The 21,506-nt window shown below is 35.1% G+C and overlaps 1 protein-coding gene across 17 annotated transcripts in view; it reads right to left on the bottom strand.

The window, feature by feature from the left end:
• Positions 1–7,346: 7,346 nt before the first annotated feature.
• gosr1 (golgi SNAP receptor complex member 1) overlaps positions 7,347–21,506 on the bottom strand; it is a 42,229-nt gene continuing 28,069 nt past the window's right edge. For 6 of the 17 annotated variants that reach the window (XM_087282153.1, XM_087282154.1, XM_087282157.1 and 3 more), the window contains 3 exon segments: positions 16,293–16,322; positions 10,104–10,186; positions 7,347–7,958 (listed from right to left, as the gene is read on the bottom strand). In XM_087282153.1, the coding sequence (XP_087138279.1) occupies positions 7,834–7,958; positions 10,104–10,186; positions 16,293–16,322 (238 nt within the window). In that variant the 3' untranslated portion in view covers positions 7,347–7,833. 17 annotated transcript variants of the gene reach the window in all.

Here is a 21,506-nt window from a genome sequence, read left to right as displayed (position 1 = left end):
TATGTATGTATGTGTATGTATATATATATATATATATATATATATATATATATATATATATATATATATATATATATATATACATATACATACACACACACACACATTTAAAATAATTATTAGAAATACATTTAAATATATTTATTTATTTTTAAAAAATATGTTATTTTTTTATTATTTTTTTAATATTACACAACTTTTATTCTAAAAAATTACAGACATCAATCCTAAATGTAACTGAAATGTAATGACACAGTCACACAGCAAAAAAAATTCTAAGACTTTTGCATGACTTTTGTTTTATAGAATTATCTGTTGTCTAAGACCCGGCTCATGGCCTAGAATTGATGATGTCAAAGTAACATCATAATCATATTTTATAATATGTTAATATTTAGTGTTGTTGACTTGCATGTCGACGTGCATGTAAACAACCGGAATCATGATCAGCGTGTGTGAGGCGTGCAGGAATGGCTTTCTGAGCAGCTGCCTGCGTCTATTTGTTTTCACCAGCGTTGTTTCAGTTGCACATAAAGAATAACAAACTTGAGTTGTGAATTGAATTGGTAATGGCCCCTAACATCTTTATTCGTGGATAACCACTCAATACACTTGCATAAAGTTAATCTTATCTCAAAGCTTTTACTGGGCACTTTTTTTGCTTCCCCCATGCCACCCCCAGCAAGATGGCGCCCTGGGCAATTGCCCATGACTAAATCCGCCACTGAATACAATTTTAAAAAACAATAAGCAAAGTTAAATAGATATAACAGAGCAAGTGTTCAAATAAAATAAGCAATGACTTATGAATTTCTGGGCAGTCGAACAGTTTTCAGCAACAGAAATGAAATGATCACTGTATAAAAGTTACTGATCTTATTCTTCAGTGTGGAAATGAAATGAAATGAAATAATGCCACTATGTTGTGAACTGTTATGTCTGGTAAATTATAATCACAACTTGACGTCGCAGATTCTGCAAAAAAATGACTATTGCACTCTCGCACACAGCGATATTGATGCTGAAACGGTATATTGTGTAGCCCTAGTTCAAACCACAAAAATTTTTATTTTAATATTACATATGCTTTCCTATCGGCAGATAAATTAGTTAACATTCAAATGAAAAAAAAAAAACACTCTATGAACTGCAGATTCTCAAAATTCTCACCTTTAAAAAAATATTTATATATATTTTATTTTACAGTTTTCAAAAAGAGTTAGCTCAATGAACTAATATTACATTTGTATGGAGGAATGGCTAAAGCCGTTCACTAAATATAACACTAAACCAGTAGGTGGCGGCAAGCTTGTCTTGTGCAATTAATTCACTACTAATTCAATCGATTTAGTCAAAAATGTTGATTCATTCAGAAATTAATTATCATTAATAGATAATTGAATTATTGGCTAAAATTACTCATTTAGAAACTAAAGTCAGGAATAAATCTCAGCTATCTCTTTCTGCAACTATTCTGGTGCAAAAAACTCAAATTAAAGTCTCCTAATATAATTAATTATTTTGTTAAACTATTGCATATAGTCTAAAATCCAATTTAACAGACAAAAATATGGTGTAGTATGAACCCAGCATTAAGCAGAATCCCTTGTCACCCGTCGTTTATCTCCCTTATGGCTGATAAAGACACAAACATGGAAAACCTTTTATCGCATGATGTCATATTGAATTGCGTCCGGTTAGGACATGGTGAACTTTTCTTTGACACGTCTCACGGTGTTTATTGCATCTCTGTGATTGCTAATACATCGTTCTGCTAATATTAAAAAGTCAAAATTAAACTGATCAATTATAAGTTTGTCAAAAAAAAGAATATACAGATACATAACAGCACTTATCTGGTTAGAGCGAGATGGAAGGGACGAAATGTTTCAGTTTGCTGATCTTCACACTGAATTAAGTATTTAACTGCCCTGTTATAGATCTCAAAGCACTTTATTAGTTATTTTTCATCAATATACTCATGTCATTATGCATAATCTCTTAGGGAAAACAGACTGTTAGCACTAAACACCTTTCATTATAGTGTATCCTTTACTGTTTTATGAATCAATGCTCTTTCAGAACTCTTTTGTTATGCTGAGTTGTTACCAACCACTATGCCAATATGAATGAGATGCAAAAATGCTGCTATGTGTCTTTTAAAACTGTGATTTATTATCTAAAACTCTGGATTCTTGGTTCACTTGTATATCTGTTTTTCTATGTTAGGAACTGTGTACCTTTGCAAGTGTGAAATAAACATTAACGTGCATGGTCCACAACTTGCTTGCAGTTATTGGTCCAACACAGCACAGCGGCGGAGGAACATCTGCAAGGAAAATAATTGCATTAGAACAAAACTCAACATTTTAAACTTGCCAGACCAAGAAACAAAGCTTTCAAAGCCATCCCGCCGAATGCACATACACACAAGCTTCATTTTTCATGCTCCTGACTATTGGGGTTGTAAATAATGCATAGCAAAGGAAATGGCACAAGATCTACTGGCTGATTTTGCACTTCACTGGGTCTCTGATCTCTAAGCATGGCCTTCTGCCCGGCCTCACTCCAGCACTCAGCACTAACAGCGCTTTCTCTCTCTCTCTTTCTCTCTCTCACAATGACACAAGTGTTTAAGTAAACACAGATCTAGCCACCAGCTTAAATGAGACTAAAGTGCCATCATTAGTCATCTAGGATCGCAATCTGAAATGGTTGCATTTGCAAGGAAATGAAACAAAGATAAACACATAGAGCTTTTTGTAAGCTGACCTAAATCACATTCCTTTTAAATGTTAATGTAGCCAACTATGTAGCCTTCCTGTAGCTTCTCTGTAACTACTGAGAAACCCAGAAATGTGACAAAGGTCCATCAAGACCAACTGAACCAGGATGTTTAGAGTTACTAGGGCTAATCCAAATTGGCACCCCAAACTCTTGCAGTTCACCTTGAAGTCCAGACTTTAGTTATGTGATGCTGCTTGGGTACTACTGTCAATTAGAAGTCTGTTGTGAAGGATCCTCTTTAAAAAGGATTATCAGGATCACCCCATCTTTTACATAAATCATTTGAAAAATGTGGGTACCTGTGTGCACTTTCTGAAAGCTAAAATCATAAATAGCCTGGGATACAAATGGTCTGTGATGCTTCATTATGTCCTTAAAAAAAAAGACTAGCATGTTTACATTTTGGTATTGGAGTTTGGAATGTTTCAGCACCATGTGTTGGGTCAGATTAGAACAGGACAATGGCTCTTCAGGACTGGACATCCCTAATGTAGGCTGATTGCAACAGTCATACTGGACTTGAGTAACTTTTGGTTAAGTGTCACGCTCAAGGGCACCACAGTGACAAAGCAGGATAGAGATCTCTGTAAGTATCTCGTTTCAGATTCACAGTGACGACTCAGCTTGTGTAACTTTTCTGGAAAGCGGCCCAGAAACTCAAGTATTACATGACCTGCCAATCCTATTCCTATTCAACTCACACACTACTACATAGGTAAGGCAGATATCAATGAAATCACAAAATGATGGCTTTACTTTATAGTATTAAATTCTGAAAACAGTTTTGCTTGTAGTCTTATCTCACTTCGCCAGAGCCAAGGAATAAAAAGACCCTTAAATATTTAAGAGCTGCTATACCTCAAAATCAAGAACAGCAGGGCAGGTGATGTGTGTCATGTCTTCATTCCTGGACAGGAGTCACATAATAAGATCACTAGGAAAGAACAAGATAAGGCAACATGTGGAGTGAAATGAAACAATGTGGAGATGACAAAGATTTATTCATTCATTCCCTGGGCTGGTGAACAGAACATGTTTCAGACAGCAGGGGAGGTGAGCAGGCTGATGACAGCTTCCTGTGGAGATCTGCAGGAGGCCTACTAACTTCCAAATGACTGCTGCAGTCCCTCTGCCACACACTCATCTAGGCAGGGAAAAGCATGAGGCAAAATACTATATGTTTGTGAATTTAAAAGGCCCGTGAAGTGTAGAGAGTTAAAGAAAAGGACAAATACAGTTACTGGGCAATTTTGTATGTGCATGGTCCAAAGGAGTGTTTCTCAAGAACGTTCCTGGAGGACATTTAAGGAGACATTTTCTGTGTCTCCTTAACCAAACACACCTGATTCAGATCAACAGCTCATTAGCAGAACCTTAAAGACTTGAAATGGGTGTGACAAACAAAGGTGACATACAAAATACCCTTCGTGTATACGTATGGTCCGGTGCAGCCACCACGTGGATATAGCCCTCGCAGTAGCTGATGCGGACCAAGTTAAAAAAAATTTAACTACATGTCGCAATGACATGTATCGCAAGCTCTGTGATTGGTTGTTTTGTTGTTTTGTGTTTACCTTATGATTTAAGTTGTGGCACATCTCTGCCGGTTCAAGCGGAATGAGTGAGTTTGAGCTATTTGTACATTAAGGTAGCGTTCAGAAAAAAACAAAAGCACTATGAAGAAACTTGACACAGGAACATTTTTTTGTTCCTCTGTCAAGTTTCTTTGCTGGTGTTTTGTATTTTTGAACGCTACCTTAATGTAAAAGCTCAAACTCACTCATTTTATGGCAGGAACCGGGGACGTGCAACAAGTTTAATCATAAGGTAAACCAGCCTGATCTCACGAGAAAACGTAAGTATTTTACATTTTGGCAGTTTAGTGGCTAATTCGTACGAGTTCAGTTGTAAGAAAATGTACGATTTTAAAAAGGAGGCGTGGCACCTAACCCCACCCCTAAACCCAACCGTCATTGGGGGATACGCAAATCGTACTAAAATGTTCGAATTAGATTGTACGAATTTGTACGAATTAGCCACTAAATGAAAAAGTTACGAATTGCCGTGAGATTGTGTTAAGTAAACACAAAACAAAAGTTTCCATCTGGACCTCTTTCACAGGACTTGACACTGGTAAACACTTGCTCCAATGGGTTTGTACGGCTCTCCATCCTACCCACATTCTTCAGCGATACCAAGCCGACCAATCACAGTACTTGCTCTATGCATCAATTTCTTGACAGGTGCGCGTCAGCGTTGGCGACATCAAGAACTGACACAGAAGTATAAATCAGCCATGCGTGGCTATGCACAAGACATTTGCCATGGGTCACGCCGATCACTCGACGCAGAAGTATAAACCAGGCTTAAAGTACACGGCACAAGCACACTTATGGCATTTCTGAATGCACCTTTGCTTTTTTAAAAATGGAGGGAAAAAGCAGTTGGCGCATAGTCTAAACGGGTTGTCCTTATCTTCTTAATGAGTTCTGGGTGTATTTTGAGTATAAATTGCATTAAACCAATCTCACCCCCCACCCTTTAGAGAGAAAGCAGTGGTCACGCAATGGCACATTCGTTCTCTCAAGGGCGTAGATTCGCTCTTGACATTGGTGAGGACATACATCCCTAGTGCAAATGCATTGAACAGCATTAATTCTGTTTTGCGCTTTTAAAAACTTGAATAAAGTCCTTAACAATATAAAATAAACACTTAATAACAATCCCGTTCCATGCTGCAGAAGTCAATTTACATGATTTACTGCAGTCAGGCTTTGAGCAGGTATGAATGGAGGGACATTTAGAGGTGTGACGCAATTGAAATGTTTTATCCCAATTATTGTTTTTCATAATCGTGGAGGCCTTGGTTTATAGTATTACAACAAACTAGTACCAAACTTGACTTGGTGCACGTGTAGGTTAAGAGTTGACAGAGCATTACTTTATTTTGAAGTTGATGAAACTATTGGTAGGGATATTTCAGGAGTTGGTGGATATTGGTGGGGACAGGTCCCTCTGTCCATGCCAATTCTACACCCTTGCGTTATGTACACGGCGAACTTCATAAGCAGAAAATACAAATGTCACTAGCAAGGTAAGAGATGTGCTAGTGTGCAAGCCATTTTGGACACATTTTGAACACAGCTATCATGAATGTGCTCTTAAACAAACAAACAAAAACAACACATAATTGACTGTAAAACAGAATTTAGCGGATCAACAATGGCACAGTCTATTTCAGTTGCCTAAAAATAGCAGTGCAAACAATGAGCCTTAACACACCTTTTCAGACCAGCATGCCCATGGGCCCACAAATGGGTTTAAAATCATTTGGTATTTAAATAATGTGGTGCAAGATGTGAAAATGAAACCTGCACTAGGCTGAAACTAACAAAAACACACACATATAAAAGAACAACAACTAAAAAACACTTGTCACACCGGCCACCGCATTGCAACGAGTGTGAGATACAGCCCAATGTCTTTCCAACAAAAGAACCGATTTCAGAGGTTATATAGTAGATGTCAAGAAGACAAAAGCAAATCCAATTTGCATGCACATCTAAAAGATAAAAACTCAAAATTGATGCAGTAGAATGACACCATTGTTGCTGTTTGTATTGTATAGAAGTGCTGAGAAAGCCTCCTGAGCTGAAATTCAAATATGATAATGGCCATCAAAACATTTTCTTATTTACAATGTCAACTTTCAGACAGATCCATTGACCAAATTGGTCCACTAATAATACAATAAAGTGTTTTATCTGACAAATATAGTGAAAAACTTCTACTGAGGGGTTTTGTGATCAAATTTGGTCAATCTGGTCATCTGTACCCTCAACTTTCAATATTTTCTCTGTATTTTAAGGCCTATTTTAAGGTGGGACACTGATATGACCTTTACATAACGGGCTAACAGATAAAACAAGAGAGGAAAAATCATTGATGACTCCATTGAATGATTGTTTTGAGTTGCATGAACACTCAAAAAAATAAACTCCACTGGAACTTAAACTAATTCTGACCGCTCCAGAGGCAAGAGATACATCAAAAATTTATCAGAACAAAGGAGCTGCTCTGCAGAAAAGCTTACTTCTATGCTTAGGAACTCAGCTGTCAACATTAGAGTCCCAATCCTTCCTTCTATCTCCTGCTGCATAGTGTGGTGGTCTTACCTCTTCATACAATCACTGTGCTAGTTTCTCATTTGCCTGGATCAATGCTTTTCAGCTTGCATATTCATCACAATAAAGCGCTGGCCTGCTTCTGTCTCTCACGCTCCAGTTCCATAGCAGGAATGCTGAGACAAGTGGAGGTTGACTTGTTGGTTTAGCTGGATATTCTTAACCGCAACCTGCTCTAGACTTTAAAGCACACATGTAGAATAATAAATCAACGACAAAGAGAAAGAGAAAAATGAAAGAGAAAGGTTAGACATATCATGAGCTGCAATGCAATTATTTTATTTTGTGACTCGCCCATCGCCCTTTTCCAATTTTAAACATCATCTTTGATAGTTCAGAAATGTAGAAAAAAATAGAAGCTTTAGAGAACGGACCTCGAGTGTTTGACACACATTTTTAATATCCTGTATATGAATAATTTATTAATTCACAAAGTACACAGCATGATGAGAAACCCTCTTACTAAAAGGATCATCAAATTAAAACCCTTTTCCGATTAATAATATACAGGAACAGCACAAGTTGACGCTTCACAGCATCACCATTTTGTCAAAGCTATTGTGTTATAATTATGCTCTTTGAAATCTATTCCTGTTAGCAATTTGGTCTTCAGTCCCAGCTCACATCTGAACAGCACATTGTTTGTAGTACAGAAACAAAAAGGGCTGTTAGATCTAAACCCCTCCCGATGCTAAATACAAATAAGGTCCATGCTGGCCACAATCAATCCTGTTTCCAGACTAGGCCAGGCAGGTTTCTGCTTCGTGGCCCCAATGGTCCACCTTTCATTGAGCCCTTCCTCACGGCTTCGCCACTGCTCTGCAGAACACCCCCCAAAAAAGTCGCTCAGCTCCTCTGTCTGTCAGTGAAACGCATACAGCAGAAGAAGGATGGTGCAGATGCCGATGACTCCTCCCAGAATTAACGAGTCCCGCCTCTTTCTCAGGTTGATTCGCTGTATTAGGTTATTGATGGCAGGAAAGCGGTCTGAAGTAGAACTTAGTTAAGGAAATACAAAGATGCAGCAGAAAATTTTAAATATCAAGAACATCATTTATATACATAAATACACCTTTTTAAGTTTAATAGCGATCTAAAAATAAAATATTATAGAAAGAATCCTACACATTTTTGGGAAACACTGTATGCAAAATACAATTGTAATGCCTATACTGAAAAAACTAATCATTTAAAAACAAATAGAACAGATGAAAATAAACGAATTATCTGACAAAAACATTTCATTGATTGATTTTAGTCACGTGACCTGTGCGGAGACCTGGTGGGGAAAAAAATAATGAGCCTTAATAGAAGCTACACTGGGATTCCCTTGAAAACGCAGCACAAACTGGTCATATTTCAATCAGTTTCAAGTAATGAATATTTGGATCACATAATCAACAGAACAAAACCGAGATAGGATCACAAACTGTAAATTGGTGACCCTTGGGATCCATATTTTGCACACGCAGCCATTTTTCGCAGTCATTTAAAACCATCATGTCTTTGTCAGAGCTTCAATTCTTACATTATATTATCAGTGATGGCGTTATAGCACAGAAGTGTCAGCTTTTAGATTTGTTGTCGGTTTCTTTTAATTGGGTTAATATTTGCAGGTAGGGAAAATGTAATCGTTCACTTCTACTATTTATACTTTAACTTTGCATTTTAATTTTACTTTAATTGCACTTGACTTCCAAATTAAAACGGAAACTGTATAAAAGGCATACAAACGTACTAAAAGTTATAAGTACCATAGATTATGGATCAATGATGCTACCATTCAGCACAAATCCATAAATATCTACTTTCTGGCTGATCTTTCTCTGATAGAATTCTGTAGACTAGTAGTTCCCAAAGTGGGTGTCCACTTTGGGATTTGAATTTGAATTCCAGAAATCAAATTCAGTTTATTAAATTATTCGAATTGTCATATTTTATCCATAATAACCTACCGAAGAACAAAATAGTAGTTAATAGTAATATTGTTAACATGTTAATAATAAACATGCAAACAACAAACAAATCAGTCTTTATATATATATATATATATATATACATACATTTTTTTTATTATTATTTTTTTATGTGAGCCCTTGGGTGATTACGTGATATTAAAGATACAGCAATAGCGTCAAATGCAGCATATTGAATTTATGGCACCAGGTTAAACTCTGATCCCTTTATGGCGCTCACATACATTAAAAATAAATACAGGTCACAACTGAACATGGAGGTTGGTCTCTGAGAGGCGTTCTCCAAAATTAAATGATGAACAGACTTGGGCCTATTGCTATGTGTGCGCCATTTTGTGCAAGGTTTATATATTTAAAACTACCTTAGACGATATTCAGGGTCGCAAGTCACTGGCATTGTTATTTTAAGGTCGGGCTGAAAAGTTTGAGAACGCCTGCTGTAGAAGCAAAGCTCAGGTGCGTCTCCTAGCTGGATAGTAATGCTAAAACTTGTTGCACAACAATTATCCATTTTATTTCTTGACAAAAAAAATAAATAAAAAGAAAATTACTTAGCCTGTGAGATAGCAATATTTTGCCCGCCAGGGGGGGGATTCCCCTAATGGTGTGATGACAGGAAATCTATAAATAAATAGTATTTTAAAAATGAAATAAAAAAAGAAGCTGATTTTGGCTCATGTAATAATAATTAACAACAATATATGGTTATAGCTAGCAAATTAATTCATCACAACTCAACAAACATAATTGTTTAAAGTAAATTTAACAATCGCATCAACATGATGTACTGTAAGAAAAGTGTCATTTCAATATCTTTGCTACCATTACACTTAACAATCGTGCTAATAACATATCTGTGTTTATCATATGGCTTGGGAAAATTGCACAAAATGCAGTTATTATCATAAAAACTAAACTTTGAATATGTTTTAAGCCCTCAAAATAGACATTGAAGACTTTGTAGATGTTTGTTGTATTGTAATTAACTGTTTATTTATACAAAGAGCATTGGGTACTGAGAAATGCAATTTACTTATAAAAATTAAACGGGAAACTACACATCCAACAAGATACTGACAAATCAATAATCGATTTGATAGGAATATATTATGCCACACTAATGCATACACGCCGTGCATTTGAAAATCAAGGATACTGGCCAGGGTGTTGACCCTGCTCTGTATAGACTTCAACAGACCACGTTGGGAGGTCATGTTCTCCTTGGTGGCCATGGCAATGCTGTGGACAAAAGCAGAAGTGCAGGTTTTAATGGCACTGGCTTCATAACAGCACGTATGCACTAGAAGTGGCCAAAAAGTGCTCCGATTGCTGCGTCAAGGGCACAGCAGCTGTCAGGACTGCAGACACAGGAGAAAGTCCCTCTTTCACTCTCTTTCACTCGGTTTTATTTCAGACAGGAAGGCAGGAGGCTGCATTAATCCAAAGCTCCAGAGACATTAGCTAACAGAGCTAGAAACCAAAAGTACGCAGAAAAGTGACCAAACATTACATATCCATTTCCATTGACACTGCAGAAAGCCAACACCTCATATTTTGAACAAACCAGAGGTTTTCCTGTAAAAGCCGTCTTATGTGGCTAAGCCTAAAGGCACAGTTTATTCCAAATAATGATATTATGTTATCATTTACCTTTCTAGTTTGGAGAAATAGGATTTGCTTTTTCATCCACAAAAAGAAAAAGTGTGATTAATAAATTATTTTAATGTTTGGATTAACTTATGCTTTTTAATTATAATTGGTGGCATGCAATTATAAGACTGTTGGGTAGGTCTGGTCCCACCATTTCCTTCTGTTTTCTGCTGAGTCTTGCATTCTGGTTCCTAGTAGAGGAGATTAAATTGCTTTGTGACAATATGGCTCACTCCAGCTCAGCAGGTTTATGAATGTAAACTAAAGCCCGGCACACATTAAACCCCTTTCCCTTTGCTGCAAAACAAAGACATCAGGTGTTTTCTTTTTCATTTAAAGTTTCTAAAACACTCAGTCATTGGCCACCAATGATCATTCATAAAGGGCAGGATTTTCAGCACAAATGGATGCTTAAAAGTATAACAATACATTTTATTTATACTTTAACAGTTTCTGTAGGTTTCGTCAAGTTTAATTTAAGGCTTTTAAGAAATTTTGCATTTATGGGCTAAAAGCTAAGGATTTTTTTTTAGAATATCCCATTTACAAAGGATTTTCACTGGCCCTGTCAAAAAAATGATAATTTTCATACATTGAATAATACAATAATAATATTTTTTTTGTTATAATATATTTTTTATAAAATTTCAAATATATCCATTTACAAAACCTATAACCCTTAGCAAAAATAGAACAAAACATAGCTGTCATTTACCTCAGTCTACAATAATAATAATTTAATAATTAAAAAATCCAGGTCAGGTCAGTGTCCTCAGCAGTAAACAAATGGATGAATTATGAAAGTAATTAAATGCTATTTTTAAAGTTCAAAGTTATATTGAGATTGTTGGTGATTGTATGGGTGTTAATGGCCAAATTAGGTAGCTAAACAGTACATGAACAAAGAAAAATTAAGACCCGTTAATAAAAGATTTAGGACCTATAACACAACATTTCAGTAGATTTAAGAATTTAAGGCCTAAAATGTAGCTTTTGAGATTTAAGACATTTTAAGACTTTAAGACCCTGTGGATATCCTGTTTAATCAAATAAATGTGTTTTTAAAATCCATTTGATGTTTTCAAATCATATTTAAATGTGCAGTATGTAAGATTATGGGTATTGCAGCCCAAATTAAAATATTGGTGAGGGGTTTTCTACTCCTTCATGAAAACGAACAAACTGGTTGTCAGATTGTCCTCACAAACAGAAGGAAGTGTGCCGTATCATCAAGCTTTAAAAGGCAACCCGCTCAGCTAAAGTTTGTTTAAAATATTTATATTATTTACTAATTAAAACCCTTGTATGTGCCTTCTGAATCTGTATTTCATTATTGTTAGCCAGGGCTGCAACTGTCCTCAGGAGGTCACACTTTCGGAAGTGCCCAGCTGCCCGCATACAGTAGAAGTCAGAATTACTAGCCCCCCTTTGATTTTTTTCTTTTTTAAATATTTCCCAAATTATGTTTAACAGAGCTAGGCCATTTTCACAGTATGCCTGATAATATTTTTTTTCTTCTGGAGAAAGTCTCATTTGTTTCCTTTCGGCTAGAATAAAAGCAGTTTTTAATTTTTTAAACATCATTTCAATATTATTTGCCCATTTAAGCTAATTTTTTTTTCAGTTCTATAGTCTATAGAACAAACCATCGTTATACAATAAATTGCCTAATTACCCTAACCTTCCTAGTTAACCCAATTAACCTAGTTAAGCCTTCAGATGTCACTTTAATCTGAATACTATTGTGTGAATACTAATACTACTAGTGTCTTGAAAAATATCTAGTCAAATATTATTTACTGACATCATGGCAAAGTTAAAATAAATCAGATATTAGAAATGAGTTATTAAAACTATTATGATTAGAAATGTGTTGTAAAAATCTTTTCTTGTTATTCTAAGAAATGGGGTTGGGGGGGGGGGGGGCAATAAACAGGGGGACTAATAATTCTCACTTGAACTGTATATTGAGGAAGCCTTCATGGCCGAAATGAAATATAGTGTTTTTTCTGCCTTAAGGCAACCAGGGTGCTAAAAAAATTAATTAAACTGGCAGTGGCCATGGGGCTTACACAGACCAAAACAAAGACAGACATTGAGATACGGAACACACATTTTCAAATAAGAGAATAGATGACTTTACCATTAGCTATTTCAGATAAACAATTATGTATTCACTCAGCATGTTTCTTAAATATCTGCAAACATATTATTAGTATGCTTTAGAAGAGTCAAAAACGTACATACAGAACATTTAAATAGTATATTGTGACACTAATCACTAGTTGATTTAAGTGTACTGATCAAATTTTGAATTAATTATCGAATTTGACAAATTCTTTAACATGCCACGTTATATAATGAACATATTTTAATTTCTGGTGACCAGAAAAAAAAAGACAATTGGCAAAACCTTGCTCCAACAAACAATAAGACACAAAGCACAATAAACAAGACAGTGCACCCTGAAGGCCACAAGATCCCTGGTGTTTTTTTGCTCCCATGTGTCCTCAGTCACGAGCAAGCAGCTATTTTAGCAATGCTTCAGCGGTGATGCCTCTATAAACAGGCTTTGATTCCTGAGCATCTGTACTAGAAATGACAAATACACGATGGATGCTTCAACTTGCTCCTAAATTTCAAATTTGTGTGTGTATTATTAAATATGACTTCCAGCACTGGTCTGAATATGTTATCTGCAATAGTGTACATCTTATAATGCCTAACTTGGGATAGACAGAAGACTTATCTGATATCATTAAAACAGAAACACGAGCGCCCACAATCCTGCGTGATCAAAGCTATGATGGAACATTAAACAATGAGCTCTGGTTTTGGTGGCTCCAGGCTGTGGGTGGTACAAAGGGAAGATAATGATTACAAGCAGCTGATATAGCATTTTTTTTTTTTGCTTGAATAAGACAGGGGTGGGATAAAAAGAGCTGCATGGACCAGGATCTGACTTAATTAAGTACCACTGCGGTCTGCCAGCTGTGGGCTTCCCCTTGCTGCTACAGTCATAGCTCATGCCCCAGCACAGATCTGCAGTGAGGGGAAGACAGTGGTGCCCAAAAACAAGATGTTCACTACCAAAGCGCCTCAGTGAGAAGACACAACTGGAAGATTTGTGCCATGTGACATAGGTTTCTGTCAAAAAAAAATTGTTTCTGAATTCCTTTTTTTTTTCTTTCGTCATTATATATTCACTATCATATTGTTCCAAGACTGAGTGTATGACTTATCTTCTTGGAGAGAACAGGAGATATATTGAAATGTCTTTTTTGGCCAAATCGGGCCGAGCATTACATCCTCATCAATTAACTAATTAACTAAATTAAGTACAAATAAATCAGAAATGCTGTCTTGAAAATATGACATATGTGTAAGCTAACTAAAATTAAACCCTGGAAAAAAAACATAAAATATAATTTATAACAGCCTTAAAAATGTCTTAAAAGGTTTCAGTTTTACTTTGTGAACCTATAGAAATAGAAATAAGAATAAAAATAATACAAAATAAAAGAAGAACTTTTAAGTTTTACAATGCAAATCCAATTAGCATTTGTTTGGTTAACAAAGCTAAAGTAAGTCTCTCATGCTCTCAAATAATTCTGACAGCATTTAGAGCTTTTGCATCTGAACTCTTCATATATTAACCAGGGATGCTCTGATCGATCGGCCAGGGATTGATATCGGCCGATAATCACATTGAACAACTTGATGGGTACTCGCCAATCTGGTTGACCTTATGAATCGATCACAATTGTTTGTGTTTATAAGTTTACAAGCGCAGGAAGATGCATGTGCGCACCTGGGTTATACAGATAGCAGCACTACAATATGTGAGGAGGTAAATGATGCGTGGGGACGTGAGCGATTGCTGTGCACGTGTCACAGCAGCTAAAATATATACAGTTGTGCTGTGACCTCTGTTCATACAGTTTATTGGCGCGAGTGAGGTTTTTTGTTACAACCATTGTATATCCAGTGTTTTGAGCTGGATATAGCCCCATCTTGTGTCCAACTGTATAAAATCTCCCGGAAGCTCTGAGAGTCTCCCGCATATTATCTATTTTCTGTAAAGGTGTTTCTGTCCACACTAAATGGTTATAAGAGATGTGTTAAAGATTATATGTGGTAATAATAATGTATACACTGTTAAACCCAACAGTCAACTTCATCAAATAAAATGTGTAGTTAACTCAAAATTGACTGAAAATTAATTCTACTAATTTGAAAAGAGTTTTGAACTCAGTGTTGAAGGTAATGATCTAATTAAATCCCTCATTACTTCAACTAAAATGTAGTAAGTTCACAGTACTCATATAGATTAGTTTTTAACTCAAATGGTTTGTAGTGATCGGTTTCCTTAAAATAGTTTGAGTTGCCTTAACTTATTGGGTTTTACAGTACTCAGTTGGTTTGAGTTTTCTTCATTTATTGGGTTTTACTGTGCTCAAATTCCTTCATTTACTCAAATGGATTAAGTTTACAGTACTCATTAGGATTAATTTTTTAACTTAAACTATTTGAGTAAACTGATTGCAACAAACCGTTTGAGTTACCTTAACTTTTTGGGTTTAACAGTGTAGGATTATCCTTAGTTTATTATCTTAGGTAAGGAGAGATCTCCACTTAAGTATCATACTTAAAGAAAAAATGTGTTTCATACAATGGCAAAGTTACATACACTCGGTATCTGCCAATCACCATCACAATAAATTGGCACTCTGTATCGGCTGCAAAAATCCTGATTGGAGCATCCCTAAGACCAACTCCAAGATAAAACAAATACAAACCAAGCAAAAAAATTGCAACAGATAAAACAAGGTTTATAATAACATGAGGACAGATGAAGACAATGGCTTTTATTTCAGAATTTTTCTGAAAGTATTTTCAGTTTTTAATGCAAAATGCACAGAATCTGCAGAAAACTTTAAAAATAACAAATTAAGCCTGTCAGGCACTCTATTGATTTACTTTTTTAAAATATATTTTCAAAATAAATATTTAATTCTGTTATATTGAGTAATATGCAAATCTTAAAATGATTTGTGTACAATTTAATATGTAATGTATTATTGTTTATTAATGTATTATTTGAGAGCATGAGAAACTTACTTTAGCTTTGTTAAGAAAGCATTTGTTTGTTAAACAAATGCTAATATGATTTGCATTGTAAACCTTAAATGAAAAGTTCTTCTTGTATTTTATATTATTTGGGGTTTCTATACGTTTCACTAAGTAAAATTTTAAACTTTAAGACCTTTTTAAGACCACTGTAAATGATATTTTAGACTTTTACAGGTCTAAGTGCAAAATATATAATTTTTTTCTAATGGCCCAGTTGGTTAAGTAAAAAAGATTTTTATTCAAATTCCAGACCTACAAGACAATACTTTTTTAATACGATTTTAAAATTTAAGATATTAGGACTTTAAGACCCCACAGACAACCTGATTATATGTTAAGTTTCAGCTCCATACTCTCAAAACAATAACGCCACATTTTATACAAAATTCTACAGAGAAATAGCTAAAGAAAAGTCTGCAAATTCTGTCTGGCCCTACTTATTTCTATTCCTCTACCACTCACCCTTTGACAGGCTATTCTTTTACAAGAGACCAGATATTGCCATTTGTAAGTGTATAGTTTAAGGAATGTCTGAACTTTTTTTTAATAAAGTACCACTTACCTAATTGTGTCATCGATAAGTCGATCCGAGCTGCAAGGAGACAAGGAAAAGAGAAAGATGTTTAGACAATGACAAGCAGGTGAATTAAAGACCTCTGTCATCTTTCAGAGTCAGGGTGAAAGAAAAAAATCAATGGCAAACATGAAACGCAAAAACATACAAATACGATGACAAAGGATTTCATAAGCATTACAATAAAAGATTATTAGTAGCAGTCCAGTTTGTCTACAAACAAACACTACCATCTTTTATAAATCAGCTCTAGAATGAGTAAATAAATTCCTTCTCAAGACATAGGAATAGATATATTGAATTCTAATGGAGAAACAAATAGAATCACAGATCGTCACCTCAGTTACTGTTTAGAAAAGGCAGAAAGAATGACATTGTCTTTCAGAAACAATTCTTCAATCCTGAATTACTATCCTGGAATATCTCATTCACACACCACAGCCATTTTTTCTCCCCAAAAAGGAGCTGCAGGCCTGTGGGTTGGAAATGAAATTCTATACTGGCTCAAAAATCACATCCTCCGTCAATTTAGATGACAAAGTCTCAAGGCTAGTGAGACCTCAAGGGAAAGAAAGTCTTCAATTCCCAGACAAATGGTTTTCGGTATGACAGAGGGCTCCAATTTTGATTACATGAGCAAAAATGAGATTGCAAATTCTCCCTCCGACGCCTGCGAACTCTCTCTCTCTGTCTGTCTGCTTGGTTTGTCAGCAGCGGTGAGAGAAATCTGGCACACACAAACAGCAGCTGGAAGAATAGAGTCTAATGGTCCACATGCTGTTCAGCACCACTACTGCAGAACGGGACTCTTGTTTTCACAGGCACAGGAACACAGATCTCGCTTTCAGCTTTGGAGAGAAAAAAAATTAAAAAAAATTTCAGCAAAACTGATGTGAGATGCTGCGCTCTGTTGAATGGCTGCCATTTTAAGAGCTTATGGCTTTGATTGATCAAACAGCCAAACCACTGCTTTGGCATAGATAAAGTATATGTGCTTATACCTCGACTAGACTAATCATTATAAATAGTCCCGATGCGTTTTAACAGTGCTGATTTTGCACAGTTTAGTATGCAATTAGAAGAGCAAATATTTAGAATCCTGTGGGACTTGACCAAACAGGTTCCTTTATTCATGATCTGCATTTCATCCTGATAAATCATTGATAAGGCTTCCTTGAGAGTCATTAATCTACATCATCTGCACTAGATTTATATCCACTTGGTTTCCTACAAAGAAAATTACATTTAAAGAAAATAAATCAGTCGCGAGAGGACAATGCCGAGTCTGAAATTCTCAACAGAAACTTCTAGCAAACGTACTTTTGTCTTCCCATTAGGCCTCATCCATTTTCAAGTCAACAGCAGGGCTATTAGTTCAATTACATTAGCCAGTATCACACATGACTGCCAGTCTGAAAATGACGGTGATACAATTTAGGCCTGTAAAGCTTTCAGCAGAGCATCTAGACCTGGGCTGCTGGAACACACAACTGGTGAGTGTTTTATATCCACACAAATATCCAATGTTTATATAAAAAACAACAACATTAAAATGAACATTAGAATGACAACATTAAAATGAAAATATATTTAAAAATAAAAAAACATTTAAAAGGAATATTGCGTGTTTCTAGACCACCTAATCTGTAGATTAGTTTGATTTCTAAAGTATTTTATATATTTTTAAATGTATTTTTAAAGGATTTTAAATTATACATAGAGTTGAAGTCAGAATTATTAGCCCTCCTAAATTATTAGCCTCCCTGTTTACTTTTTTCCCCATTTTCTGTTTAATAAAGAGAAGTTTTTCCAACACATTTCTAAACATAATAGATACTGTATTTTTCAAGACACTTCCATACAGATTAAAATGACATAAAAAAGGCTTAACAGGGCTACTTAGGTTTACTAAGCAGGATAGGGTAATTAGGCAAGTTATTGTATAATAATGGTTTGTTCAGTAGAATATAAAAAAAAATGGCTTAAAGGGGCTAATAATTTTGACATTAAAATTGTTAAAAATGAAAACTGTTTTTTTTTCTAGATAAACAAAATAAATAAATTTAAAAAAACAATTAAAACAAATAAGACTTTCTCTAGGAGAAAAAAATATTATCAGACAAACTGCGAAAATTTCCTTGCTCTGTTAAACATCATTTTGGAAATATTTAAAAAAGAAAAATCGCAAAGGGGGTTTCATAATTCTGACCTCAACTATATATAATTTAAAATCTTACAACCTCATAAAGGTATTGTTTATTATATAAACAACAATAATTTATTATACAAGTTAATATTAGAAGGGCAAATATTTAGCATACATCTAAATGAATGAGTTCCACAAATTGTTCCACCCCTGTGAAGAACCAATCATCATTTATGAAAGCCCAAGGTAAATAAATTTAGTGTCCAGCTACAAGTATTTAAGCTTTTTACTCAACCAGGAGCTTTCCTTCAAAAAACACGTAGCAAATTCGAAAAACAGAGTTAAGCTTGTCTTTTACAATCAAAATGCATCCTGCTTTTCTCTTAAAGCTCGAAAACATTTGGTGTCTGCAACATTTACCATTGATTACCATTGATTGACTATGGTGATGTTTTATATATGAATGCTACAACCAAATGTCTTCAGCCTATAAACTCTGTTTATCAAAGCACTCTGAGGTTTGCTACAGGCTGTTAGAGACTAACTTGCCATTGTGAAATGTATGCCAAAGCTGAGAGGCATTCTCTGGATGACTCTGGTCTACAAGGCTCTTTTAGGTCTGGTGTCTTTATACCTACGTTCCCTTCCTCATAAGTCAAAAAGCCAGTATGCCCTACATTCAACTGTATCTTATAATTTGACTGTTCCCCGGGTCGAACTGAAATGGAGAGGTGACCCTTTAGTTGTGCTGCCCCCTCATCCTGGAATGCTCTTCAGTCTGAACTAAAAATTCATCCCAATCAAATCTTTTCGCTCAATCTATTCTGCGTTTTTAACATATTGTGATGTGGTATAGCTAAACTGTATTTTTATATTATCTTAATTGTCTATTTATTATTATTATTGTTATTGTTGTAGTTATTATTATTGTTATTAGTATTAATAATAATAATAATAATAATAATAATAATGTTATTATTATGATTAATTCATAAGTCATGTGTTGAGGACCTCTTGGCCAGGTCACCCTTGTAAACGAGATCTTGATCTTAATGGGTTTTTATCTGGTTAAGTAAAGAAACATATAATATATTTAAAAAAGCTATTTATTCCTATTTTGACAGCCAAATTTTCAGCAATCACATGATCCTTCAGAAATCAAACTAACATAAAGAGATTAGGTTCTCAAAAAAAAGGTACTACTCATTTTAATGTTTAATTAATGCTGCTTAATTTTTTTTATTTATTTTTTGTGCAGCATAGTTGATATTTTTCATCAATGGAAAGTGATGCAGCTTTTTTATTTATTTATTTTTTTTAACAGAGTTCCAAAGACCTGCATTTAATTAAATTTAAATCTTAGGTATTAGTAGAGGTGAGAGAAAACTTTCTTAATCCTAACAATTTGCAGTGATTTTTGTCAATTTAAGAAACACATAAGTTTCTTTAAAAAAGAAAGACAAATAAACCTTTAAACAATATTGCAAACTACTCTAAAGTCATTTAGATTATTCACTATCCGACCCAGGAATCAGATACTGAACAATGATGTTTAGTAATGATGCTTCACGCTTTTTCACCTGCGAAAACCACAAGAGATGTGTAAATGTCTTGGTATATAGATCAATCCCATAAGGCCCAATAACAAACACCTACAGACAGACAAGTGCAATACTCCATAAAGGTCTCTTTGGGATTATGTTTCAAGATGTGCTTATTGCAAACAATGTACAAAGTAGTATATATGCCAATTAGGACGGATACTGATAAAGTGCAGAGAATTAAGAAAAGCAAAACAAAGTAGCTTAGTCATTAGATCACTGTCTCCAGAGTCAAAGAACGAACTCAAGTATGACCAAATGTAACCTCCAGGGAAAATAACCTGTTTACAACAAAAACGCATCAGATTGAACAGCCTAATTCTGACAGAAACATCACTGAAAAGGCTATCCAAAACCTAGAATTTCTAAACTATCATTTGCCTCTAAACAACATTAATTCATGCAAACATATGCAGCATGACCTCAGTGCTGTACTGACACACAGCGTTTCAGGGCATAAGTAATTTCCAGAGTTCCTTGAGAGGTTCAGGCTTCACATTGATGCATTTGATTATTCAAACTTGTCTCGGAAATGTGCATAAATAACATAGCCTAAGCTTTAACATGGACTACGGTTAATTCATGATCCAAAAACCCATTACTTTATAAAAGCCATTATTCATACCAGGGCTATTCAATTAGCTTCCTTTTGAAGGCCGGATTATGAAATTGAAAATATGAGGCGAGTCAAAGAAGGTGGGGAATGTCCTGATCTCTTTTCATGGTCTCTATAAAATGAGAAATTAAGCTGAAATGCATGCACATTTTTGTAAAGGTTTGATTTGAGAATTCAAATGCTTTTTAACTGGCTTGTTCATGACAAAATAATTATCTTGTTTACAGAGGAATTTCATTTAAGGTCTAATACGCACCTATATTTGTGAGTAAAGTAAACTCCTGATGAAGTACATGTTGATGACAAATACGAATAAGAACGTTTAATCTATTTCCAGTTGTCTGTTTTATTTCTCTTAAGCAGTTGTGGATAAAAAGTTAATTGTATTTCTTATCCCCTTCAAAAAAAAAAAAAAAAAAAAACTCTTCGGTGCATCAGACTAGGCTTGTGCAATTAATCGAAATCGAATCACAATTTAAAATGTTGGAACTAGTTAATCACAAGAGGCTGCAATATAAAATATTTATGTATATATGTAAACAAGAAAAATGAATAACATCTGAGTCCACTATGCTTCAGAAAATTTAACATGTTAGACCTTCTGCGATGGTGTTGTGATGCGTCGCAGACATGGAATCGGTTGTCGTGAACTATGCCACATTACACGAGATGAAACCATTGAATCTTTTGTCACGACATACATTTGTCATTTACAACTCCCCACGACACCATACGTCAAGGAAATCATGCCACAATCGTGTGATCTGAACAGGGCTTTATAACCAGCCAATTTAGTGAGCACACTTTTGCTCTGCCCAATTAGAATTGCGCAACTGAAC

The sequence above is a fragment of the Danio rerio genome, chromosome 15 (assembly GCF_052040795.2).
Source record: "Danio rerio strain M-AB ecotype USA chromosome 15, GRCz13ab, whole genome shotgun sequence".
NCBI classification, from domain to species: Eukaryota; Metazoa; Chordata; class Actinopteri; order Cypriniformes; family Danionidae; genus Danio; species Danio rerio.
Note: the sequence above shows the minus strand (reverse complement) of the source record. Positions and strands in the feature narration are given on the sequence as shown.